The sequence below is a fragment of the Oncorhynchus masou genome, chromosome 24 (genome assembly GCF_036934945.1).
Source record: "Oncorhynchus masou masou isolate Uvic2021 chromosome 24, UVic_Omas_1.1, whole genome shotgun sequence".
Classification (NCBI taxonomy): Eukaryota; Metazoa; Chordata; class Actinopteri; order Salmoniformes; family Salmonidae; genus Oncorhynchus; species Oncorhynchus masou.
In genome coordinates, this window is record NC_088235.1 from 63,908,517 (window position 1) to 63,936,022 (window position 27,506).

Genomic DNA, 27,506 nt, shown 5'->3' on the forward strand with positions numbered 1-27,506 from the left:
ATGCACAATCCCTCCATCAGTGCTCAGACTGTCCGCAATAGGCTGAGAGAGGCTGGACTGAGGGCTTGTAGGCCTGTTGTAAGGTAGATCCACACCAGACATCACAGGCAACAACGTCACCTTTGGGCACAAAACCACCGTCGCTGGACCAGACAGGACTGGTAAAAAGTGGTCTTCTCTGACGAGTCATGGTTTGGTCTCACCAGGGGAGATGGGCGGATTGCCATTTGTTGTCGAAGGAATGAGCATTACACCGAGGCGGTGTGTCACAGCATCATCAGACTGAGCTTGTTGTCTATGCAATCAATCTCGATGCTGTGCGTTACAGGGAAGACATCTTCCTCCCTCATGTGGTTCCCTTCCTGCAGGCTCATCCTGACATGACACTCCAGCATGACAATGCCACCAGCCATACTTCTCGTTCTGTGCATGATTTCCTGCAAGACAGAAATGTCAGTGTTCTGCCATGGCCAGCGAAGAGCCCGGATTTCAATCCCATTGAGCACGTCTGGGACCTGTTGGATCTTGGGTGAGGGCTAGGGCCATTCCCCCCAGAAATGTCCGGGAACTTGCAGGTGCCTTGGTGGAAGAGTGGCGTACATCTCACAGCAAGAACTGGCAAATTTGGTACAGTCCATGAGGAGATGCACTGCAGTACTTAATGCAGCTGGTGGCCACACCAGATACTGACTGCTACTCTTGACTTTGACCCCCTCTTTGTTCAGGGACACATTTTTCCATTTCTGTTAGTCACACGTCTGTGGAACTTGTTCAGTTTATGTCTCAGTTGTTGAATTTTGTTATGTTCATACAGCTATTTACACATGTTAAGTTGGCTGAAAATAAACGCAGATGACAGTGAGAGGACGTTTATTTTTTGCTGAGTTTAGATGTATAAACATCTGGTACTACTGCAACAGATCACACTTTGAGTGAAAATGGTTCAATTCAAAAACACAGCTGAACACTAAATCCACCATTATAGATTGTGTCTCCAACCCTGGAGCTGGTTTTAGTACTCCATCAAATAGTGCATTCGGAAAGTAATCAGACCCCTTTTCCACATTTTGTTACATTACAGCCTTATTTTTAAAAATCCCTCAATCCACACACAATACCCCATACTGATGAAGCGAAAACAGGTTTTTAGAATAAGGCTGTATGTTACAAAATGTGGGAAAGTGGAAGGGGTCTGAATACTTTCCAAATGCACTGTATCATGACATTGTACTGTATTTTCATCCTTAGCCAACCTGTAATGATTAAAGACAACCTTTTCTCTTCCCTAAATATTAATTCCGACTTACACATTCCCAGTAAGCAAACCTTTTACAGCTGGGAAAGAGAGCAGGAAGTGGGGATCAACGTAATTAGAGCCCAGTCTCCTCCTTATTAATTCAGTTAAAAATAACACGATTCCAGCTTATGTCCTTAGGCAGATTTTATGGAAATTCAAGATTTTCAGTTACCATTGGACCTCTATTGTAATGCAGATAGCGGTTACATATTAATTGGCACAATTGTTTAATAATTTCTTCTATGTTCTCTTGACAGTCTATGAAATATTAGCCATCAGCTCTTGCATCAAGCATATAAAAATGGTCTTGTGAGCTAACAGTTGCAAAAATTAAATATCTAAATCAACATGAATCAATAGGATGTGTGCTGCGACATCTAAAAACTGTATTTGGTTCAAGGAATTGATATTACCATACAAGCGCCTACAGTGCACAGGTTGCTGTTTATTTTAAACATGAATACATAATAGAGAACTGCTTACAAAATGCACATGAAATCAAAACACATCAAAATGGCAAGAAAGGAGAGCTAAATCTTTAAACAGTCAAGTAACTTCTTACATTTCTTCAACAAATAATTTTCAAAATTTCATAAAGTTGTCATATTGAAACCTTACCAATTGGTTAACTTCAGGTAATGACACTTGCCTGTCTGTAGGCTATGGTTTCTACCTCTATAAAACACAGACAGCTGTACAGTAAGGATTCTATACATTCCATGATGTTTATTTGACCTCTAACCCAATACATAGCAGCTTAATAAAATACAGTGCCTATAAAAAATATATTTTGGCTAGTTTATAGTTTTTCTACTGTATATCTCCATAAATAATTCAGTACATAGATAAATAGATATTCTGTATGTGGATTACAAATCTTCATACAAAGCTTGATTTAATAATCCATGTGGTTATAAATGCAGAAATCATACGGTCTGGAGGGTGACCCTGACCTCAGGTTTAGACTGAGTGAAGGCTGCGTTGAGTTAGCCTGGTCAAACCAGAATGAACACTGCGCTCACCATTGTTTGTGCTCAACAGAGTTCACTTTGGTTTAGTCAGGCTAGCATTGAGTTGCGTACTTACTGGCAATTATCACGGTGGGAGCACCCATGGCCCCATAACCCCTGCCCCCATGCCCACTTCCAGTGCCAGTCTCTAGTTCTGCTAGCATTCATTCTTGCTGCAGGTGGCCTGACGCTCAATCTGCCAAGTGCCCTCCTCATACGTGCAGTAACAGATTGAACACTCATCAATCTTCACCTCACGTCCAGCTGGGATCACTTGTGTGTCTGCATAACAGTTTGGCCCTGGCAAAAGAGGAATTGAATAAACTGTTAAATTGGTCTCAGTCAATCTCATGATCTTGTATACAGTCAATCCAAGACCTGAAAAAATGTTTAGTGGGATTGTGGTTGGAGTGGATGGAATGGCAAACACAGTAGGGCCATTCCACCCACGATCCCACAGAGCTGTTTTTCGTTTGGTTAAACGGAAGACATGCCTTAATTCGTTGCCCTTCATTGGATTGTCTCTCTGATGAAAGATAATGTCACTGATGCACAAATGACCATTAACCAAAAATATTTACTAATAGTTGAGGGATTATCCAAACAAAACCATTTCAACATCATGAGTATATCAACCAACATACCATACAACACACTGTATAACTTTGTAAAACACAGATATCCAATGGATACTACAGGAAAAGGAGAGCCGAACAGGCCCGAATTAACATTGAAGGAGCTGCAGTGGAGCAGGTTCATGATCCAAACACACCAAGACAGTCGTGAAGAGGGCGCGACAACACCTTTTCCCCCTCAGGAGACTGAAAAGATTTGGCATGATCCCCAAATACACAAAAAGTTCTACAGCTGCACCATCGAGAGCATCCTGACCGGTATCATCACCGCCTGGAATGGCAACTGCTCTGCATCCAACCGTAAGGCGCTAAGGAGGGTAAAGCGTACAGCCCAGTATATCACTGGGGCCAAGCTTCCTTATCATCCAGGACCTACACTACCATTCAAAAGTTTGGAGTCACTTGGAAATTATTGTTTTTGAAAGAAAAGCACATTTTTGTCCGTTAAAATAACATCAAATTGATCCAAAATACAGTGTAGACATTGTTAATGTTGTAAATGACTATCGTAGTTGGAAAAGGCGTAGAGGTCCATTATCAGCAACCATCACTCCCGTGTTCCAATGGCACGTTGTGTTTGCTAAATCAAGTTAATCCATTTAAAAGGCTAATTGATCATTAGAAAATCCTTTTGCAATTATGTTAGCACAGCTGAAAACTGTTTTTCTGATCAAAGAAGCAATAAAACTGTCCGTCTTTAGACTAGTTGAGTATCTGGAGCATCAGCATTTGTGGGTTCTATTACAGGCTCAAAATAGCCAGAAACAAAGTACTTTCTTCTGAAACTCGTCAGTCCATTCTTGTTCTGAGAAATGAAGGCTATTCTATGCGAGAAATTGCCAATAAGCTGAAGTTCTTGTACAACGCTGTGTACTACTCCCTTCACAGAACAGAACAAACTGTCTCTAACCAGAATAGAAAGAAGAGTGGCAGGCCTCGGTGCACAACTGAGCAAGAGGACAAGTACATTAGAGTGGCTAGTTTGAGAAACAGATGCCTCACAAGTGTCAACTGGCAGCTTCATCAAATAGTACCAATGAAAAGAAAAGATTAAGATGGGCAAAAGAACAGACACTGGACAGAGGAACTCTTCCGAAAAGGCCAGCATCCCGGAGTTGCCTCTTCACTGTGCAATGCCTTGGCTTTGTGAAAATTGTAAGTGAAAGTGTTTGAAGAGGAGAAGCCTTTGGAGCAGTGATGTTTCTATGGTATGAATCATTTATCTATCAAAAACAAGGACGTTTCTAAGTGACCCCAAACTTTTGAACAGAAGTGTATATACTAGGCGGTGTCAGAGGAAGGCCCAACATTTTTTCAAAGACTCCAGTCACCTAAGTCATAGACTGTTCTCTCTGCTACCACATGGCAAGAGGTACCGGAGAGCCAAGTCTAGGTCCAAAAAGCTCCTTAACAGCTTCTTCCCCCAAGCAATAGAATGCTTAACAATTAAATCACATGGCACCCAGGACTACAGTGCCTTGCAAAAGTATTCACCCCCTTTGGCGTTTTTCCTATATTGTTGCATTACAAACACAAGAGTCAAAATTAGTGAGGTGAAATGATAAAAATAACCTGTTTCAAAAAAAATTACAATGTTAAAAGATGGAAAAGTGGCACGTGCATATCTATTCACCCCCTTTGCTATGAAGCCCTTAAAAAAGATCTGGTGCAACCAATTACCTTCAGAAGTCACATAATTAGCTAAATAAAGTCCACCTGTGTGCACTCTAAGTGTCACATGATCTGTTACATGATCTCAGTATATATACACCTGTTCTGAAAGGCTCCAGAGTCTGCAACACCACCGAGCAAGCGGCACTATGTAGACCAAGGAGCTCTCCAAACAGGTCAGGGACAAAGTTGTGGAGAAGTACAGATCATGGTTGGGTTATAAAAACATATCCAAAACTTTGAACATCCCACGGAGCACCATTATATCCATTATCAAAAAATGGAAAGAATATGGCACCACAACAAACCTGCCAAGAACAAACCTGTCCAACAAAACTCAAGGACCAGGCAAGGAGGGCATTAATCAGAGAGGCAACAAAGAAATCAAAGATAACCCTGAAGGAGCTGCAAAGCTCCACAACGGAGATGAGAGTATCTGTCCATAGGACCACTGTCACATTCGTCGAAATGATGGGACCAAGGCACAGCGTGAATAGAGTTCCACATATTTTTAATCAACTGAAACTCATCAAAAACAAACAACCAAACTAAACGTGAAGCTACTAGTGTGCACACAGGCACCTAACCGTAGACATGATCCCACACCAGAAAGTGGAAAACAGGGCTGCCTAAATATGATCCCCAATCAGAGACAACGATAAACAGCTGTCTCTGATTGGGAACCATATCAGGCCAACATAGAAATACAAAAACCTCTAGACCTACAACAACCCTAGACATGCAAAACCCTTGACATACAAAACCCTAGACATACAACACTAGAGTACCCACCCTAGTCACACCCTGACATAACCAAAATATATAGAAAACAGAGATATCTAAGGTCAGGGTGTGACAACCACTTTAAGCCGTACACTCCACAGAGCAGGGCTTTACGTAAGAGTGGCCAGAAAAAAATAAGCAAACATGTTTGGTGTTTGCCAAAAGGCATGTGGGAGACTCTGGTCAGATGAGACTAAAATTAAGCTTATTGGCCATCAACGAAAACGCTATGTCTAGCGCAAACCCAACACCTCTCATCACCCCGAGAACAGCATCCATTTTTCATCGGCAGGGACTGGGAAACTGGTCAGAATTGAAGGAATGATGGATGACGCTAAATACAGGGAAATTCTTGAGGGAAACATGTTTCAGTCTTCCAGAGATTTGAGACTGGGACGGAGGTTCACCTTCCAGCAGGACAATGACCTTAAGCAACACTTGAGTGGATTAAGGGGAAACATTAAAATGTCGTAGAATGGCCTAGTCAAAGCCCAGACCTCAATCCAATTGAGAATATGTGGAATGACTTAAAGATTGCTGAACACCAGCGGAGCCCATCCAACTTGAAGGAGCTGGAGCAGTTTTGCCTTGAAGATTGGGCAAAAATCCCAGTGGCTAGATGTGCCAAGCTCATAGAGACATACTCCAAGAGACTTGCAGCTGTAATTGCTGCAAAAGGTGGCTCTACAAAGTGTTGACTTTGGGGGGGTGAATAGTTATGCACACTCAAGTTCTGTTTTCTTGTCTTATTTCTTGTTTGTTTAACAATAAAAATATGTTGCATCTTCAAAGCGGTAGGCATGTTGGGTAAATCAAATGATACAAACCCGCCAAAAATCTATTTTAATTCCCAGTTGTAAGGCAACAAAATAGGAAAAATGCCAAGGGAGGTGAATACTTTCGCAAACCACTGTATTTACATTGACCCCCCCCCCCGTGTATAGCCTCGTTATTGCTATTTTATTGTGTTACTTTTCATTTTATTTTTTACTTTAGTTGATTTAGTAAATATTTTCTTAACTCTATTTCTTGAACTGCATTGTTGGTTAAGGGCTTGTAAAGTTAGCATTTCATGGTATAAGGTTGTTTTTGGCCCATGTGACAAATAAAACATTGATTTGATAAATAATGTAGTTGCAATGAAAAGTACAATCTCTGTTCATCAATCTTCAGTTACACATAACCTACATTATAACCTACTTAGCTCTGGTTCCCAATGTGAAACATTAGCCATTGTCTCGAAAAACCCCATCTGTCTTCCCCAACTGGCAAAAAAGATATTCACATAAATCACCCCTTCAAGCAGCATGGACCCAAATACCCACTCCTGGAGCTGCAGCCACAACATGGCATACAGCTGCAGGGAATGGTTTCTCCTTCAACATGGGCTTGAGCAACACTATTCTAGTATTAAGATGCCGCTGCCACTGATAAATGGCAAGTCTTTCAGCTGAAGCAAAGGTATCTTCACTGGACAGAAATACTAAGGAAAAGCATGCTGGTGCATCAATCAATAATGAACAGTTTGTTGAGGCTGTAAAAATGTGAGCACTCACACATTTATAACTCTTCAAATGGAAACTGAAGACACACTCCCTGAATAACAACTCACCACATGTCCCTGTCTGCTGTCGCAATTGATTCATTAATAATAATAAGCAAAATATTGCCTCAAGGGTAGTCCGTCAAAATTATTGAGACACACTTCTGAATGAACAAACTGGCATATAATCATATGTTTGACACTATAAAGAGGTAGACTGCACCCCAATACAAATCAGACAAAATGTTATTATGCAGCCAAGACCTAAGCGGCAGCCGGTCATCAATTTGTGCACAGAATGATTAGCATGACACTCATTCCTATTAATTTATGCACCCATTCTGTGCTTCGCAGTGCTTACTCATTGCTGTCACCCTTTCTTTTTGCTTAGCACTTGAACACCCACCTTTTAGTCACAGTGGCTTCATTAACACATCTCTCTTCTCTGACAGTAGATCGTGTTTTTATCCGAACACATTAAAAAGGGACTCAAAAGAACATTATCCACCATTAATAACCTCCAGCATCAGAATGTATCAGAAAACCCAAATGGATTGGTGTAATATGTGCTTGTGTAATATGCAGGTACTGAAAACTTGTCCCAATATGTCACTAAGCAGGTGGACTGAGTGTGAAAGGAACAGCCATTACCAGATGAGAGAAATCAGGGACACCTTAATGCTCCACTTTTCTGGCTCTGCGAGCTGAGGTAAGGGAAATAGCAGAATAGACAAAAATCACTTCCCCGTAATGCAGTTCCTTAGTACATATGCATTATGAATGCAGCAAAATGTCTTGGCTTTGTGAAAATGGTAAGTGAAAGTGTTTGAAGGGGAGAAGCCTTTGGAGCAGTGATTTTTCTATGGTATGAATCATTTACTTCCCAACATGTTGCAATAGAATGAGTGTGTAGTCTTGAATATGTGCTGTCACATGTTAAAAGTCCTCTTTTTATTCTAGTCAAGTAAAAGGCATAAGCTGACGCACACCCAAAAATGTTTGTTTTGTAGAGGTGCTGACTAACGGAGAGTAAACTATGAGAATAATTAGAGTGTGTGACTTTGTTTCTTTCTTTTTATCTTATTATTCCGGAACGATGCTGTAAGACAGCAGAAGGTTTTATCTTGTGAAGCGACAGGGTATATTAGGTTTTAGTGATGATCTAGAAGTAGAGCGTTTTCCATTCTTGTTTATCTCATAAGCTGTCACTAGCTAGGTTTTCATCCAATTGGATACAGATTTTAATGTGAATATTCTAAAATCTGTATGGAAACAGTGGTGCAAAAAGTACTCAATTGTCATACATGAGTAAAAGTAATGATACCTTAATAGAAAATGACTCAAGTAAGTCACCCAGTAAAATTCTACTTGAGTAAAAGTCTAAGTATTTGGTTTAAAATATACTTAAGTAATCAAAAGTAAAATTATAAATCATTTCAAATTCCTTACATTAAGCAAACCAGACGGCACCACCTTTTCGTTTTTAAAAAAAATATTTACGGGGGAATTTACGGGGACACTCCAACATTCAAACATAATTTACAAAAAAAGCATGTGTGTTTAGTGAGTCCGCCAGATTGGATGCAGTATGGATGACCAGGGATGTTCTGTTGATAAGTACGTGAATTGGACAATTTTCTTGTCCCTACTAAGCATTAAAAATGTAACAAGTACTTTTGGGCGTCAAGGAAAACATATGGAGTAAAAAAGTTACAATATTTTCTTAAGGAATGTAGTGAAGTAAAAGTAAAATTAGTCAAAAACATAAATAGTAAAGTAAAGTAGATGCCCCCAAAAAACTTTTAAGTAGTACTTTAAAGTGTTTTTACTGAGGTACTTTACACCAGAGATGTGTTTCCATCAAATTGACTGTGTGTAATGAAATAGTGCACATACCCCAAAAAAATGATTAAATTCTTATGTACCAAAAAAAAAAGAAGTTAAATGGGTTTTGAACTTTAAAGATTGCTGTATACCAGCGGAGCCCATCCAACTTGAAGAAGCTGGAGCAGTTTTGCCTTGAAGATTGGGCAAAAAATCCCAGTGGCTAGATGTGCCAAGCTCATAGAGACATACTCCAAGAGACTTGCAGCTGTAATTGCTGAAAAAGGTGGCTATACAAAGTGTTGACTTTGGGGGGGTGAATTGTTATGCACACTCAAGTTCTGTTTTTTTGTCTTATCTCTTGTTTGTTTCACAATAAAAATATGTTGCATCTTCAAAGCAGTAGGCATGTTGGGTAAATCAAATGATACAAACCCGCCAAAAATCCATTTTAATTCCCAGTTGTAAGGCAACAAAATAGGAAAAATGCCAAGGGGGGTGAATACTTTCGCAAACCACTGTATTTACATTGAACCCCCCCCCCCCCTATTTTATTGTGTTACTTTTCATTTTATTTTTTACTTTAGTTGATTTAGTAAATATTTTCTTAACTCTATTTCTTGAACAGCATTGTTGGTTAAGGGCTTGTAAGTAAGCATTTCATGGTAAGGTTGTTTTCGGCCCATGTGACAAGTAAAACATTGATTTGATAAATGATGCAGTTGCAATGAAAAGTACAATCTCTGTTCATCGATCTTCAGTTACACATAACCTACATTATAACCTACTTAGCTCTGGTTCCCAATGTGAAACATTAGCCATTGTCTCGAAAAACCCCAAAGTAAAATTAGTCAAAAACATACATAGTAAAGTAAAGTGGATGCCCCCAAAAAACTTTTAAGTAGTACTTTAAAGTGTTTTTACTGAGGTACTTTACACCAGTGCATAAAAACAATATGCCTATTTTCCCACCCGAGATGTGTTTCCATCAAATTGACTGTGTGTAATGAAATAGTGCACATACCAACAAAAATGTATTAAATTCTTATGTACCAAAACAAACAAAAAAGTTAAATGGGTTTTGAACTTTACTAGTGGTTGTGTCATGAAACACAAAGCTTTTCACTTAACCATAATTTGTTCACATTACTTTCCTTTAATAAAATATTTCAATTGTTGCATATGCTGTCTGACAAAAATCACTATTTTAGTAGTTCTTCAAAGTAAATAAGGCATACTTTTATGAATGCTGAATACCAACTATCAATCACTTAGATCATGCATTTTCAGGTAGAGAAACCTCGTGAAGCAACTGTTCTCTATCCTTTTTGATAATGCATTCCTCTGTCACTTCTCTCTGTGTCTGCCCGACTAACCAGCAGGCATAAAATAAACAACCACAGACCAAACAAGTAGGCACGGAATGATTATGTACATGTACTTTCCTCACATAGAAAGGTTGGATGGAAATCTGGTTACTAGCTAGGTTGCCATCCATGTGGCGACAGATGTACATGCGAATATTCAAAAAATCAGCATAAAAACACTATGCACATTTTCCCACCAGAGGGGTGTTTCCATCAAACTGACTTGTTGGGGATAAAAGGCTGTGCAAATAAAAATGACTCTACTAATGGTTTTGTCTGTTTGTATGGTTTTGCGTTATAAAGTGATTGTGCTCATTCTGATCTTTGGCAAGCGCACTCTAGCTAAATCAAAAGTGCTTGAAATGAACATTAAAATATTTCCAGCGTAATAGGTCTTGCAAGTGAACTGATTTGTGCACACTGTAGACTTGCCCTAATAAAGTCAGTTTACACAGATAAAGAGGCTTCTTTTTTTGATACTTTAGGATGATTTGGACAAAAAACATTTTTAAAAAAGGACCTTATATTAAAACCTCATCACAGTGGGAATATTAACAGTGAGATGTGCAATGCCATTTTGTTTCAACATTTGATTTATTTAGTGCTGAGAGAGATGGCGCGGGAGGGGAAGGCTGCCGTTTTACGGGCTCCTAACATACAAATAAAATAAGATTGTATTTGTCACATGCGCCGACTACAACAGGTATTACAGCGAAATGCGTACTTACAAGCCCTTATCCAACAATGCAGTTTTAAGAAAAATATCTTTAAAAAAGCATTAACAGTAACAAATAAATAAAGAGCAGAAGTAAAATAACAATAGCGAGGCTATAAAGAGGGGGTACAGGTACAGAGTCAATGTGCGGGGGCACAGGTTAGTCAAGGAAATTGAGGTAATATGTACATGTAGGTAGAGTTATTAAAGTGACTATGCATAGACAATAGCAGCAGCGTAAAAGAAAGGGGCAGGGGGCAATGCAAATAATCTGGGTAGCCATTTGATTAGGTGGTCAGGAGTCTTATGGCTTGGGGGGTAGAAGCTGTTCAGAAGCCTCTTGGACCTAGACTTGGCGCACCGGTACCGCTTGCAGTGTGGTAGCAGAGAGAACAGTCTATGACTAGGGTGGCTGGAGTCTTTGACCATTTTTAGGGCCTTCCTCTGACATTCCTCTGGTACAAGGTCCTGGATGGCAGGAAGCTTGGCCCCAGTGGTGTACTGGGCCGTACGTACTTCCCTCTGTCGTGCCTTGCAGTTGGAAGCTGAGCAGTTGCCATACCAAGCAGTGATGCAACCAGTCAGGATGTTCTCGATGGTGCAGCTGTAGAACCTCTTGAGGATCTGAGGACGCATGCCAAATCTTTTCAGTCTCCTGAGGGGGAATAGGTTTTGTCATGCCCTCTTCACATGTCTTGGACCATGATAATTTGTTGGTGAAATAGACACCAAGGAACTTGAAGCTCTCAACCTGCTCTCAACCTCGTTTTTAATTTATTTGTACCTTTATTTAACTAGGCAAGTCAGTTAAGAATAAATTCTTATTTTCAATGACAGCCTAGGAACAGTGGGTTAACTGCAGTGTTCAGGGGTAGAACGACAGATTTTTACCTTGTCAGCTCTGGGATTTGATCTTGCAACCTTTCGGTTACTAGTCCAACGCCTTAACCACTAGGCTACCTGCCGAGTGGGGGCATGCTTGGTCCTCCTTTTCCTGTAGACCACAATCAGCTCCTTTGTCCTGATCACAATGATGATGAGGTTGTTATCCTGGCACCACACGGCCAGGTCTGACATCCTCCCAATAGGCTGTCTTGTCGTTGTCGGTGATCAGGCCTACCACTGTTGTGTCATCGGCAAACTTGATGGTGTTGGAGTCGTGCCTGGTCATGCAGTCATGAGTGAACAGGGAGAACAGGAGGGAACTGAGCATGCACCCCAGAGGGGCCCTCGTGTTGAGGATCAGCGTGGGAGATGTGTTGTTTACCACCTGGGGGCGGCCCGTCAGGAAGTCCAGGATCCAGTTGCAGAGGGAGGTGTTTCGTCCCAGAGTCCTTAGCTTTGTGATGAGCTTTGAGGGCACTATGGTGTTGAACGCTGAGCTGTAGTCAATTAATGACATTCTCACATAGGTGTTCCTTTTGTCCAGGTGTGAAAGGGCAGTGTGGAGTGCAATAGAGATAAAATCATCTGTGGATCTGTTTGTGACAGTATGCAAATTGGAGTGGGTCTAGGGTTTCTGGGATAATGGTATTGATGTGAGCCAATGACCAGCCTTTCAAAGCACTTCATGGCTACAGACCTGAGTCCTACGGGTCAGTAGTCATTTAGGCATGTTACCGTAGTGTTCTTGGGCACAGGGACTATGGTGGTCTGCTTGAAATATGTTGGTATTACAGACTCAGACAGGGAGAGGTTGAAAATGTCAGTGAAGACCCTTGCCAGTTTGTCAGCGCACGCTCGGAGTACACGTCCTGGTAATTCGTCTGGCCATGCGGCGTTGTGAATGTTGACCTGCTTAAAGGTCTTACAGCGGCAGCGGAGAGTGTGATCACACAGTCGTCCGAAACAACTGGTGCTCTCATGCATGTTTCAGTGTTACTTGCCTTGAAGCGAGCATAGAAGTAATTTACGCGTCTGTAGGCTCGTGTCACTGGGCATCTTTCGGGTGTGCTTCCCTTTGTAGTCTGTAATAGTTTGCAAGCCCTGCCACATCCGAAGAGCGTGGTAGCTGGTGTAGTACGATTCAATCTTAGTCCTGTAATGATGCTTTGCCTGTATGATGGTTTGTCGGAGGGCATAACGGGATTTCTTATAAGCTTCTGGGTTAGAGTCCGGCACCTTGAAAATGGCAGCTCTACCTTTTAGCTCAGTGCGGATGTTGCTTGTAATCTGTTACGAATCCCTTTTGGCCCGACAGTCTAGGGGGGATGGTAATGAGACCCGTAACATAACTCATGCAATCTATAATAGTGACAAAGTAAAAGTGTGAATGAAATATCCACGACAACTGAAATCTACCGTCAGACTCAGGGTTTATTGTAAAACACACGGTAATGGGGGGGGGGGGGGGGGCAGGGAAAGGGGCTGAGCTGGACCCAAGGAAAGAAACAATAAGCATCCAAAACACCCCTAAGCTAGACTAGCCTACTTTAGCAAACAGCTAACTAACTAACCAAAATACAGTGGGTGGTCCGCCCAGTTCTAACTAGTGTGTTTAACAAAGTTTACCTACGGGTAGTGTATGCCCATGGGCGACTTGTCTTGGTTCCCCCTTTTCCCACCAGCAAACAAACAAACACCAGAACCAAAACAATACTCACAGGTGAGGACAAAGTGCTATGGAGGTGCTCAAACAAAAGAGAGGTTAATACACAAAGAGAGAGTGAAACAGCGAGACCTACAGACATGGCATTTAAAAAGCACTCACAAACTTCTACAGATGCACAATCGAGAGCATCCTGGTGGGCTGTATCACCACCTGGTACGGCAACTGCTCCACCCACAACCGTAAGGCTCTCCAGAGGGTAGTGAGGTCTGCACAACGCATCACCGGGGGCAAACTACCTGCCCTCCAGGACACCTACACCACCCGATGTTACAGGAAGGCCATAAAGATCATCAAGGACAACAACCACCCGAGCCACTGCCTGTTCACCCCGCTATCATCCAGAAGGCGATGTCAGTACAGGTGCATCAAAGCTGGGACCGAGAGACTGAAAAACAGTTTCTATCTCAAGGCCATCAGACTGTTAAACAACCACTAACATTGAGTGGCTGCTGCCAACACACTGACTCACTGGGAATTGATGGGAAATGATGTAAAATATATCACTAGCCACTTTAAACAATGCTACCTAATAAAATGTTTACATACCCTACATTATTAATCTCATATGTATACGTATATACTGTACTCTATATCATCTACTGCATCCTTATGTAATACATGTATCACTAGCCACTTTAACTATGCCACTTTGTTTACATACTCATCTCATATGTATATACTGTACTCGATACCATCTACTGTATCTTGCCTATGCTGCTCTGTACCATCACTCATTCATATATCTTTATGTAAATATTCTTTATCCCCTTACACTGTGTATAAGAAATTAGTTTTGGAATTGTTAGTTAGATTACTTGTTGGTTATTACTGCATTGTCGGAACTAGAAGCACAAGCATTTCGCTACACTTGCATTAACATCTGCTAACCATGTGTATGTGACAAATAAAATTGGATTTGATTTGATTTGATTTACAGAGAGATTGAGCTCCAGAGCAAACAACTGACAGGGTTTTTAAACCAAGGGAAAGGAACTTCTGATTGATGATTGGATTGGTGACTGATTGGGGAGTGATGATATTCACCTGTGAGGGGAGAAGGAGAGAAAAGAACACAGGATACACACACACACACACAGGATACACACACAGGATACTGGTATCCGTAACATAATCCATGGCTTCTGGTTGGGGTATGTACGTCCAGTCACTGTCGGGACGACGTCATCAATGCACTTATTGATGAAGCCAGTGACTGATGTGATGTACTCCTCAATGCCATAGGAAGAATCCCAGACAATATTCCAGTCTGTGCTAGCAAAACAGTCCTGTAGCTTAGCATCTGCTTCATCTGACCACTTTTTTATTGACCGAGTCACTGGGGCGTCCTGCTTTCATTTTTGCTTGTAAGCAGGAATCAGGAGGATAAAATTATTGTCAGATTTGCCAAATGGAGTGTGAGGGAGAGCTTTGTATGCGTCTATGTGTGTTGAGTAAAAGTGGTCTAGAGTTATTTTTCCCTTTTCCCTTTCAACATGCTGTAAGATATTAGGTAAAACAGATTTAAGTTTCCCTGCATTAAAGTCCCCGGCCACTAAGAGGCCGTATACAGCTCGTTGAGTGCAGTCTTAGTACCAGCATCGGTTTGTGGTTGTAAACAGACAGCTACGAAGAGTATAGATGAAAACTCTTGATATTCTACCTCAGGCAAGCAAAATCTTGATACATAGACAGCCACCCCTTGTCTTACCAGAGGCTGCTGTTCTATCCTGCCGATACAGTGTACAACCCGACAGCTGTATGTTATTCATGTCGTCGTTCAGCCACAACTCATAAGATATTACAGCTTTTAATGTCCCGTTGGTAGTTTAATCTTGTAGGTCATTTTATTTTCCAGTGATTGCACGTTGGTCAATAGAATGGATGGCAGTGGGGGTTTACTCGCTTGCCTACGAATTCTCAGACGGCAGCCCGACCTCCACCTCCTTTTCTTTTCTTCATGCAAATGACAGGGATTTGGGCCTGTTCCCGGGAAAGCAGTATATCCTTCACGTCGGACTCGTTAAAATAAAAATCTTCTTCCAGTTTGAGGTGAGTAATCGCTGTTCTGCCAATCAGAAATACCATCAGATCCCCAAATGGGCACATTTATATGCCTACATTTGCGCACAGGCCAGGTAGCCCATAGGCCTATTTTTATGCATGTGTGTCCTTACTCAACATTGACTGTTGTGCTCCAAACAAAAGACAATGACTAAATCGACAGAACTGGCAATGTGGTACAGAGCTCGATTTGGCCTCTGCATGCCTCGAGGCTCCACAATGGATTAGTTCACTGAGATGGGCGCAAAAATATACAGTGCCTTGCGAAAGTATTCGGCCCCCTTGAACTTTGCGACCTTTTGCCACATTTCAGGCTTCAAACATAAAGACAAATCAAAAACTGAAAAATTGGGTGAGCAAAATTATTCAGCCCCTTTACTTTCAGTGCAGCAAACTCTCTCCAGAAGTTCAGTGAGGATCTCTGAATGATCCAATGTTGACCTAAATGACTAATGATGATAAATACAATCCACCTGTGTGTAATCAAGTCTCCGTATAAATGCACCTGCACTGTGATAGTCTCAGAGGTCCGTTAAAAGCGCAGAGAGCATCATGAAGAACAAGGAACACACCAGGCAGGTCCGAGATACTGTTGTGAAGAAGTTTAAAGCCGGATTTGGATACAAAAAGATTTCCCAAGCTTTAAACATCCCAAGGAGCACTGTGCAAGCGATAATATTGAAATGGAAGGAGTATCAGACCACTGCAAATCTACCAAGACCTGGCCGTCCCTCTAAACTTTCAGCTCATACAAGGAGAAGACTGATCAGAGATGCAGCCAAGAGGCCCATGATCACTCTGGATGAACTGCAGAGATCTACAGCTGAGGTGGGAGACTCTGTCCATAGGACAACAATCAGTCGTATATTGCACAAATCTGGCCTTTATGGAAGAGTGGCAAGAAGAAAGCCATTTCTTAAAGATATCCATAAAAAGTGTTGTTTAAAGTTTGCCACAAGCCACCTGGGAGACACACCAAACATGTGGAAGAAGGTGCTCTGGTCAGATGAAACCAAAATTGAACTTTTTGGCAACAATGCAAAACGTTATGTTTGGCGTAAAAGCAACACAGCTCATCACCCTGACCATACCATCCCCACTGTTAAACATGGTGGTGGCAGCATCATGGTTTGGGCCTGCTTTTCTTCAGCAGGGACAGGGAAGATGGTTAAAATTGATGGGAAGATGGATGGAGCCAAATACAGGACCATTCTGGAAGAAAACCTGATGGAGTCTGCAAAAGACCTGAGACTGGGACGGAGATTTGTCTTCCAACAAGACAATGATCCAAAACATAAAGCAAAATCTACAATGGAATGGTTCAAAAATAAACATATCCAGGTGTTAGAATGGCCAAGTCAAAGTCCAGACCTGAATCCAATCGAGAATCTGTGGAAAGAACTGAAAACTGCTGTTCACAAATGCTCTCCATCCAACCTCACTGAGCTCGAGCTGTTTTGCAAGGAGGAATGGGAAAAAATTTCAGTCTCTCGATGTGCAAAACTGATAGAGACATACCCCAAGCGACTTACAGCTGTCATCGCAGCAAAAGGTGGCACTACAAAGTATTAACTTAAGGGGGCTGAATAATTTTGCACGCCCAATTTTTCAGTTTTTGATTTGTTAAAAAAGTTTGAAATATCCAATAAATATCCAATGTCGTTCCACTTCATGATTGTGTCCCACTTGTTGTTGATTCTTCACAAAAAATACAGTTTTATATCTTTATGTTTGAAGCCTGAAATGTGGCAAAAGGTCGCAAAGTTCAAGGGGGCCGAATACTTTCACAAGGCACTGTATATTTGTTACTGCTCGACTAAAACAATCTCGGTCGACCAACAGCCCAACGACCAAACAATCGACTAATTGTATTTGAGCTGTTATATGAAACAAAATATAACGTGATGATTGTATCGTCACGACAGATTACCCTAGTTAAATGAACAGGTAAAAAACCTGATGGAACCTGTTTTAATTTCACAAAGGTGCCATGCCACAGATGTTCTTTGATATTCATGAACAACTGCCTGGAGTGGATGTTAGCAATACCGCTCACTTTCATCTCTCTCCCTGGCTCTTCCTCAAGTGTCTCTTTGCATACAGTGTGAACAACACATCTGAGACATGGTGCTCTCTCGCTGCTGATTATAACGGATTTTGCATGCCTGAAAAAGCCCAAATGACTGTGTCAATCTTCCCAAACCTTAGGTTTTTTACAATGGTAATACAATGCATACTATCAAATTAATGATAGTAATGTAATGTGTGTGAAAATTAGATCAAAAGAATGACAGCATGACTGATGACAAATATTCTATGACCAACTTCTATTTCTCAGACTTTCTTCTAAACACAATTCCTGTTGTACATGTCAGTAAGGAAAGGGTAAGGAAAAGGTATTTCCATGACTGCACAATCTTTTTTTTGTGAGGCTCCCACCCTGTCTGCAGCATGATGGCCATTAGCAATGAGAGATGCTTTGATGTCATACTTCAGATGCACGGAGCTCTCAGGAGGTTGCAACAGCTGCTTCCGCCTTAAACAACATCTGCGTGTGAGCCTGACACCTACAATACAATCAAAACTTGAGACTACCTGAGTCAAACTTATTGGAGAATGGGTGAGTTGTTGAATATTGGTAGATGTATAATCAACACTGAAGTGGATAAGGACATAAAGATCACATAGGGCTCACATAAGGCGGTGCAAGTGCCAAATACACATTAGTTGGCCATTTCAGCATGTAATAACTGGCGTTCTGGCATTTTCCAACTCTTGAGCCAGGTTCAGCAATTCACTTGTTTAATAACAGCTCGCTTGTTGGGTGGGAGAGGTGGCAATATTTGAGGTGTGTGCTTAAAATTAAGCGCATATCGGAATTTTAAAGACCAACGAAAAGCAGGTCATAGCAGTAAGGCAGTTGGTAATGCCATGGATTTTGTGAGTGGAAGCGCAACCTGTCCGGCCGCGATGCACACTGCCTTTTATGCTCTTGGAACAAGAGAGGAGATCTGTTTTCGTGCCAGTAACCCTTGCATTAATAAAGATAAAAAACTAATGTTTTTCACGATTTAGTTTCATTAGATTTAAAACAAGCATAACCTCCCCTCAATGGAGCCACATTTTTTTGTTCTGCCTAATGTGTTCGCCAATTAGGCAAGTCTATCATTAAAGGGTTTGGCTCGTGTGACTGGTTTGAAATCAATCTTAACAACCAGCAAAACAGTGAGCAGACATCCCCTTTTTATATATGTATTAGAGGCTGACATTTTGGCCAGCTCCCATTTTGAACATGCGTAAAACCCCCTTCATGTAAGCTATACAGTGCATTCGAAAAGTATTCAGATCCCTTGACTTTTTCCACATTTTATGACATTACAGCCTTATACAGCCTCATTACAACCTTATGGGGCGGCAGGTAGCCTAGTGGTTAGAGCGTTGGACTAGTAACCGAAAGGGTGCAAGATTAAATCCCCGAGCTGACAAGGGAAAAATCTGTCGTTCTGCCCCTGAACAAAGCAGCACTGTTACTAGGCTGTCATTGAAAATACGAATTTGTTCTTAACTAACTTGCCTAGTTAAAAAAAGTATATCATGGATACATTAGTTTTTTCCCCTCATCAATCTAAACACATAATAATAACAATGCGATAAGGGATGGTGCGGGGATGCTTTTCTGGTGACATGGTCAGTGATTCATTTAGAATTCAAGGCACACTTAACCAGCATGGCTACTACAGCATTCTGCAGCGATACACAATCGCATCTGGTTTGCGCTTAGTGGGACTATCATTGGTTTTTCAACAGGACACTGACCCAAAACACACCTCCAGACTTTGTCTGGAGGTGTGTTTTGAAGAGAGTGATGGATTGTGTTTTGAAGGAGAGTGATGGATTGCTGCATCAGATGACCTGGCCTCCACAATCACCTGACCTCAACCCAATTGAGTTGGTTTGGGATGAGTTGGACTGCAGAGTGAAGGAAAAGCAGCCAACAAGTGCTCAGCATATGTGGGAACTCCTTCAAGACGGATGGAAAAGCATTGCTCATGAAGCTGGTTGAGAGAATGCCAAGAATGTGCAAAGCTGTTATCAAGGCAAAGTGTGGCTACTTTGAAGAATCTCAAATATTTTGATTTGTTAAACATTTTTTGGTTACTACATGATTCCATTTGTGTTATTTCATAGTTGTGATGTCTTCACTATTACTCTACAATGTAGAAAATTGTAAAAAAAATAAAGACCCTGGAATGAGTAGGTGTCCCCAAACTTTTGACTGGTACTTTAAGTATTCAGACCCATTAATCAGTACTTTGTTGAAGCACCTTTGGTAGCGATTACAGCCTTGAGTCTTCTTGGGTAATATGCTACAAGCTTGGCACACCTGTATTTGGGAAGTTTCTCCCATTCTTCTCTGCAGACCCTCTCAAGCTCTGTCAGGTTGGATGGGGAGCATCGCTGCACAGCTATTTTCAGGTCTCCCAGAGATGTTTGATCGGGTTGAAGACCGGGTTCTGGCTGGACCACTCAAGGACATTTAGAGACTTGTCACGAAGCCACTCCTGCGTTGTCTTGGCTGTGTGCTTAGGGTCATTGTCCTGTTGAAAAGTAAACCTTCTCCTCAGTCTGAGGTCCTGAGCGCTCTGGAGCAGGTTTTTAATTAAGGATCTTTGTACTTTACTCTGTTCATCTTTTCTTCCATCCTGACTAGTCTCCTAGTCACTGCAGCTGAAAAACATCCCCAAAACATGATGCTGCCACCACCATGCTTCACCGTAGGGATGGCGCCAGGTTTGTTCCAGACTTGACGCTTAGCATTTAGGCCAAAGTGTTCAATCTTGGTTTCATCAGACCAGATAATATTTTTTCTCATGGTCTGAGAGTGCTTTAGGTGCCTTTTGGCAAACTCCAAGTGTGCTGTCATGTGCCCTTTACTAAGGAGTGGCTTACTTCTGGCCACTACCATAAAGGTCTGATTGGTGGAGTACCGCAGAGATGGTTGTCCTTCTGGAAGGTTCTCCCATCTCCACAGAGGAACTCTGGAGCTCTGTCAGTGACCATTGGGTTGTTGGCCACCTCCCTGACCAAGGCCCTTCTCTCCCGATTGCTGTTTGGCCAGGCGGCCAGCTGTAGGAAGAGTCTTGGTGGATCCAAACTTCTTCCATTTAAGAATGATGGCCACTGTGTTCTTGGGGACCTTCAATGCTGAAGACATTTTTTTTGTACCCTTCCCTAGATCTGTGCCTCGACACAATGGTGTAGTGTGTGTAGATTGATGAGGGAAAAATGAATTTAATCCATTTTAGAATACGGCTGTAACGTAACAAAATGTGGAAAATGTCCTGTATTTGTCCATATGATCATCATGAAACGAGAGATGAGATGATGCCGGTGACCCTCGTATTTAGAAGTTATTTTTCTGTAACAATTGCATCTTTTCCATTTCATATGATTAAAAACCAAGCCGTCCATAGGCTACATTTACCCTTGGCCTAGGCTACTATAATAAAGGCTGGATCAAAAGCAATGTGTCATGTCTTTATTATCTTGGCAATTTTATGATATCATGCTCCTGACCAATTTATTTAGAGATATTATGGCAAAAGAAATATATATATTTTTAAATATACCATTTCATTAAAAACCAAACATATTAGAATTATTCACCGTAATGGCTTTAAGATAAGAATTAAGGAGCTGTCTGCTATTTCTGGAGAAGTGTGAATGAGATTCGTTCCATTATGTTTATAGAGTTGAAAAAGTACTTGCACTCAAAACCATGAAGAGGAATAACCCAAGCAGGCCGATGTGCAAAAATGATACAATTCATTTATTCCATGCTCAAAAGAATACACAAAGTGAAAGTGCTGTGGTGCTTTTATAAAAAATATATATTTATTTTAAATAAACAGAGCATACGTTTCGACCATATGCCTTCATCAGTGCTGTACAAACAAATTAAGACGACACGTACTTAAAACACCTGCTGTGTGTAACAAGTGCAACAGGTGCAAGCAGATAGTTAATTAGAGACTGGCAAATAGGGAGTCAATGCTTATTAATATATAAAAGAATATATAAAAAGGAATTTTAAAAAAATGGACAATTCATTGTCAGATGTAATTGGGAAGAGACAACAGTCTGGGCTACATAGCAATACCAGAAGCAATAGATATGGACGGACTACCAGTTTGTGTAGACGACACTAGAAGAAACATAAAAGGTCATTAAGCCCTTGAGTTTTTAAGGAGAAGATCCATAGGTTACCAGTGGCCAGACGTTTTCATGAGGCTAATCATGTTGTGGTTGATCTTAAATTCTGTGCCATTGACTGGATTCTCAAGCTGCAGATGCCGCAATACGGATGAGCGCCTTCTCCAGTGCGAAGCCCTATGGATCTTCTCCTTAAAAACTCTACACACACAAGGGCTTAATGAGGAATTGGACCGTGCATGTTTCTTGTAGTGTTGTCTACACACACCAGCCGTCCTGCCCCCCCCCCCGCCCCAAACTGTATTTAGACATAGCCTATTTAAAACTAGCTGTTTTGATTAGAATTTCATTAGAGTTATTCACTCTCTATTTAGGCCTTATAAATAATGCATTCTATCTTGCTTATTGACAACATTCTTGCATGTCCATAGCTCAGCCATAATGGATTTACGGTAGGGCCTAGCCCCTATATCAGTGTGAATGCTATGTTCAACAACTACGACATCGTACCTATAGCGCTACTGCCGGCGCCAAGATGTACCATTGTGTTAGGTTTGTTAAAATAGAGCCCATACTGTAAGCAACAAAGTAGCCTACTGTAGGAAAATATGAAAAGGTGTGTTGTCTAACTACACGTTCGCATACGAGGAAACCTCATGTAAGAAATGTGAATGAGGTGGCAAGGGAACCATCGAGGGAAGCAAATGAGCTCAACCAAACATGTGTTCATGTATTTCAATCTCTTTGATCAGAATGACGATGCTGCCTTCTGGCCCAGTAACACAACTTCCTGCATCAACACTGGCCACGTCACAATTATCTGTGCTTCCTAGCAAGGTGTGCACTTGTTCACTTAGCCTCACTGATTTGAATTACTTTAGATTTGCGTAACGTGGCGAATGGGTGTGACTGGGAGCGCCAAAATGTTCACGCATAGTCCTGTTAAAGCAGCTGGAGGTGTGACATTAACAGAGACAAATGAGAAAAAGGTTAACTTCTCAGCTTGACTCAGATACAAGTGGCCTTTACTGTAGCTGACAGTGGTCCTCTTACGGACTCAGGATGAGGAAAATGTTTCATTGTTACCAGACAGACCTATGTGGCTACCCATGTAATAATCTACTGATCCAAGTACTTCTCAATGAAGCCATGACAACATTTGCGTTAAATGTAGAGTCAAGTACCACTTGACAATTTTAAAGTGGCACTCTGAAACGGGGAAAATGGTAATGTAGTAATCTTATGGTAATAGAGGGCCTGACGCTGGCCTTGATTTGTCTTAAAAGCATGAAACCACAAAGCTCTTATTGCCTGAATGAGCACATGAATTTGTTACAATCTTTGAATATACATGGACACTACATTCAGTATGTCATAGTTCTGCTAGTCCTTTTGTGCCTCTTAAATAACTCCTGACTTTGGGGCAAACATTTAAATCCTGACTTTGGGGCAAACATTGATTACTGTCTAAATCTCGGCACCAGGGAACTTGCAGTAACTATAGTACCCCCATAACATCCATAGAGAGACAGTATTACTGCTGAAGAGAACAAATGCACATGTATGCAAAAATATCTATAGTTGACAAAGGTCAGGTGAAGTTGATAAGGTTCATAGTGACCTTTTAACTAAACTTGAAATGCCACACCAACACTGGTTATTTGATGTGTATCAATAAATACACCCCCCAAAAATATTTGTTGGTACCACTTTTCATTGAATGTTTGCTGCTATAGGGTAAATGATATCAAGCTACAGCGCATTCAGAAAATATTCAGACCCTTGACTTTTCCCACATTGTTACATTGCAGCCTTATTCTAAAATTCTACACACAAAACTCTATAATAACAAAGAAAAAACATTTTATTTTATTCCAAATATATCATATGAAATAAACAGAAATATAATATTGACATAAGTAGTCAGACCCTTTACTCAGTACTTTGTTGAAGCACCTTTGGCAATGAGTACAGCCTCGAATCTTCTTGGGTATGATGCTACAAGCTTGGCACATCTGTATTTGGGGAGTTTCTCCCATTCTTCTCTGCTGATCCTCCAAAGCAGATCCTCTCAAGCTCTATCAGGTTGGATGTGGAGTGTTGCTGCACAGCTATTTTCAGATCTCTCCAGAAATGTTTGTTTGTGTTCAAGTCCAGGCTCTGGCTGGGCCACTCAAGGACATTCAGAGACTTTCCTTGCGACCTTTCTGTGTCTTGGCTGTGTGCTTAGGGTCATTGTCCTGTTGGAAGGTGAACCTTCACCCCAGTCTGAGGTCCTGACCGTTCTGGAGCAGATTTTCATCAAGGATCTCTGTATTTTGCTCCATTCATCTTTGCCTCGATCCTGACTAGTCTCCCAGTCCCTGCCGCTGAAATACATCCCCACATCATGATGCTGCCACCACCATGCTTCACCGTAGGGATGATGCCAGACATCCTCCAAATGTGACACTTGGCATTCAGACCAAAGAGTCTAATCTTGGTTTCATCAGACCAGAGAATCTTGTTTCTCATGGTCTGAGAGTGCTTTAGGTGCCTTCTGGCAAACTCCAAGCCAGCTGTCATGTGCTTTTACTGAGGAGTGGCTTCTGCCTGGCCACTCTACACTAAAAGCCTGATTGGTGGAGTGCTGCAGAGATGGTTGTCCTTCTGGAAGGTTCTCCCACCTCCACAGAGGAACTCTGGAGCTCTGTCAGAGTGACCATTGGGTTGTTTGCCACCTCCCTGACCAATGCCCTTCTCTCCCGATTGCTGTTTGGCTTGGCGGCCAGCTCTGGGAAGAGTCTTGGTGGATCCAAACGTCTTCCATTTAAGAATGATGGAGGCCAATGTGTTCTTGGGGACCTTCAATGCTGCAGACATTTTTTGGTACCCTTCCGCAGATTTCTGTCTCGACACAATCCTGTTTCGGAGCTCTACGGACAATTCCTTCAACCTCATGGCTTGGTATTTGCTCTGACATGCATTGTCAACTGTGGGACCTTATATAGACAGGTGTGTGCCGCTGCAAATCATGTCCAATCAATTGAATTGACCAAAGGTGGACTCCAATCAAGTTGTAGAAACATCTCAAGGATGATCAATGGAAACCGGAAGTACTTGAGCTCAATTTCAAGTCTCATAGTCATTGTACTGAATTATTTCATACATTTGTAAAAATGTCTGAAAACCAGTTCTCTTTGTCATTATGGGGTATTGTGTGTAGACTGATGAGGAGAAAAAAATATTTAATACATTTTAGAATATGGCTGTAACGTACCAATACAGGGAAGAAGTCAAGGGGTCGGAATACTTTCCAAATGCACTGTATTTAATGTAATGTTGATAGCATTTCCCTTGTTTGTGATAAAACAGCATCGCTTTAAGAGGCCACGCCTGAGATGAGTCTCACCCGCCATCATTCTTTCTGCTGAAGGAAGCTACGTTGCTGACATTGCCATGTTGCATTAGAGTCACGCCAAGAAAAATAAGGGGACACAATCTAGGACATGCTGTCTAAAATCATCTGAAACAACTTCAGATAGTCCACAGTGAGCCAGAGAAGCGCTCTTATAAGACAGTGTAATTCTTTCAAATCAGAGAGCTCTCACACACTAACCCAGGATGCTCAAACCCTGATTTCGCCATTTATTCACACCAGCATATTGTGGCACCGAGCCTAGAATATATGTTCGCGTTGGACAGGGGCAGGGCTGGCTAATAAGGAGTCATACATTATCACATGCACACAATCATATGAATAAATCTAGCACTGCAACCAACTATTGGCAATCATTTGTCAGGCCAATCATGTATGATTTCTCAAAGACATACAGTCAAATCAAAATGGTAAATGAAATGCCGTGTGTTCCGTATTAAAGGTACCAAAAATGTTGAGACAAGCAGGATCTCTCACCGGTCTTACAGATGGGGCAGCACTGATCAGGCTCATACACTGGGTCCACACACTCTGTCTGGGGGCAAGCTGACACAGAGCACAACACCTCTCCACTCCCCTCACAGCGACACTTCTCACACGGAGACACCTGGGGGCAGAGGGAAAAAGACTGTTTAAAAATCTCTCTCTCTCTCTCTCTCTCTCTCTCTCTCTCTCTCTCTCTCTCTCTCTCTCTCTCTCTCTCTCTCTCTCTCTCTCTCTCTCTCTCTCTCTCTCTCTCTCTCTCTCTCTCTCTCTCTCTCTCTCTCTCTCTCTCACTCGCCTGTCTGGTCCACTAGCCAATACAGGGTCATTGAACATCAAACATTCAGCCACAGAGCTTAGAACACAGGGAGGTCCCATCTTACGGCACTTTATTGGAAATACATACTTCATTTGAAGGAGACATGAGTTGAGAAATGAACTTCAGTGCACAATCAACCGAGAATAGGGAAATCAATGTGCTGATTGTGTGCTCAGTTGGAAACAGAAGATATAAGCTGGAAATGTCTTGTTTTGTGAACTAGAGAGAACAGTTTGATTAATGGAGCTTTCCAAGTCTGAAAGTATTGGGGAAAAACAGTGCCCATGACCGTATGATGCAACTTGTGTCGACAATATGCCTTCAACCAAGTCACCCCCCTTGACTGGAGATGCTACCACCGTAGGCTTTAGTCTGAAGCCACTCGTGGCCATGAGAGCGTTTCCTTTAAAATCAGAGAACATAGGTTAATCCTAACAGCATGGATCAAGACGATTGCAGAGCGGCTCGAGCTTCTGACCAGCACTCCAATGTGAGAAACGGCAAGAGAGAGACCCCACTAAACAGTACCGCCGCAGAATACAGCAATCGACCACAAGGCTCTGCCTGTTGCTTTGTTTCTAAACCTCTAGGCAGGCATCCACAGAGGATAGGAGACATTTACTTTAGTGGAAGTGGGTCTCTCTCTCTCTTTCCTTTCTCTCTTTCTGATCTCTCTCTCTCTCTCTCTGCACAGACTTCTCCCAGGAGAGCTACAAGCTGTGCCTCTCAATACAGAGCTGCTTGTATCACTCTGCATTAACGGAAATAAGTCCCATATTAGATCTAACCTCCTGGTGTGACCCTCCAGTGCTAGTACAAAGGGATGCCTTAAACAGTCACATATAATACCTTTCTTTAATCAAAAATAGAATAGAAGGCTGATGGAATAGTTGTGGATGGAACTTCTAAAATAAATAAAAGAATAAGCCCTTTTGAGGTCTCCTGGGCTTGGCTTAAAATAGATAACTCCACCAAGACTAGAATATATCAAGATACTCTTAAGCAAAACATACTATTGAATTTAGCAGCCCCAAGGAATGTTAAAACTTTGTGTGAATAAAAAAAATGCTGACTTTTGCCATCATAAAATGTGCTTCGCTGCTTGTTTGCTTGCTACACTGAAAAGTATTTTGGCATAGTATACACGATACACTGGCAATCTATCAACAGTTTCCCACATGGAATGACTACGGAGACCGAAACGTTGGTAACAAGTTCCACTAAAACTGTGGAACATCTAGATTGCCAGCCGACTAAGTTCAACTCCATGATTTACAATGGAGTTGAGCAGCGACTAGTGGGGAGCTCCGACGTCATTTTAGCATCCAAAGAATAGCTCACAACTACCCAGAACAATGTTGTGTGCAGAGGTGTAAAGTACTTAAGTAAAAATACTTTATAGTAGTTTTTGGGTTATCTGTACTCTACTTTCCTATTTATATTTTTGACAGCTTTAACTTTGACTTCACAACATTCCTGAAGAAAATAATGTACTTTTTACTTCATACATTTTCCCTGACACCCAAAATTAATTATTACATTTTGAATGCTTAGCA

The 27,506-nt window shown here is 41.5% G+C and overlaps 1 protein-coding gene across 1 annotated transcript in view; it reads right to left on the reverse strand.

Moving 5' to 3' along the window:
- Window positions 1–1,722: 1,722 nt before the first annotated feature.
- The window catches only part of vwc2 (von Willebrand factor C domain containing 2), a 49,210-nt gene continuing 23,426 nt past the window's right edge, over window positions 1,723–27,506 (reverse strand). Inside the window, exons 3-4 of the mRNA XM_064933156.1 lie at window positions 25,626–25,755; window positions 1,723–2,607 (exon numbers count right to left, since the gene is read on the reverse strand). Of these exons, the coding sequence (XP_064789228.1) occupies window positions 2,465–2,607; window positions 25,626–25,755 (273 nt within the window). The 3' untranslated portion in view covers window positions 1,723–2,464. The remainder of the gene's footprint in view (window positions 2,608–25,625; window positions 25,756–27,506) is intronic.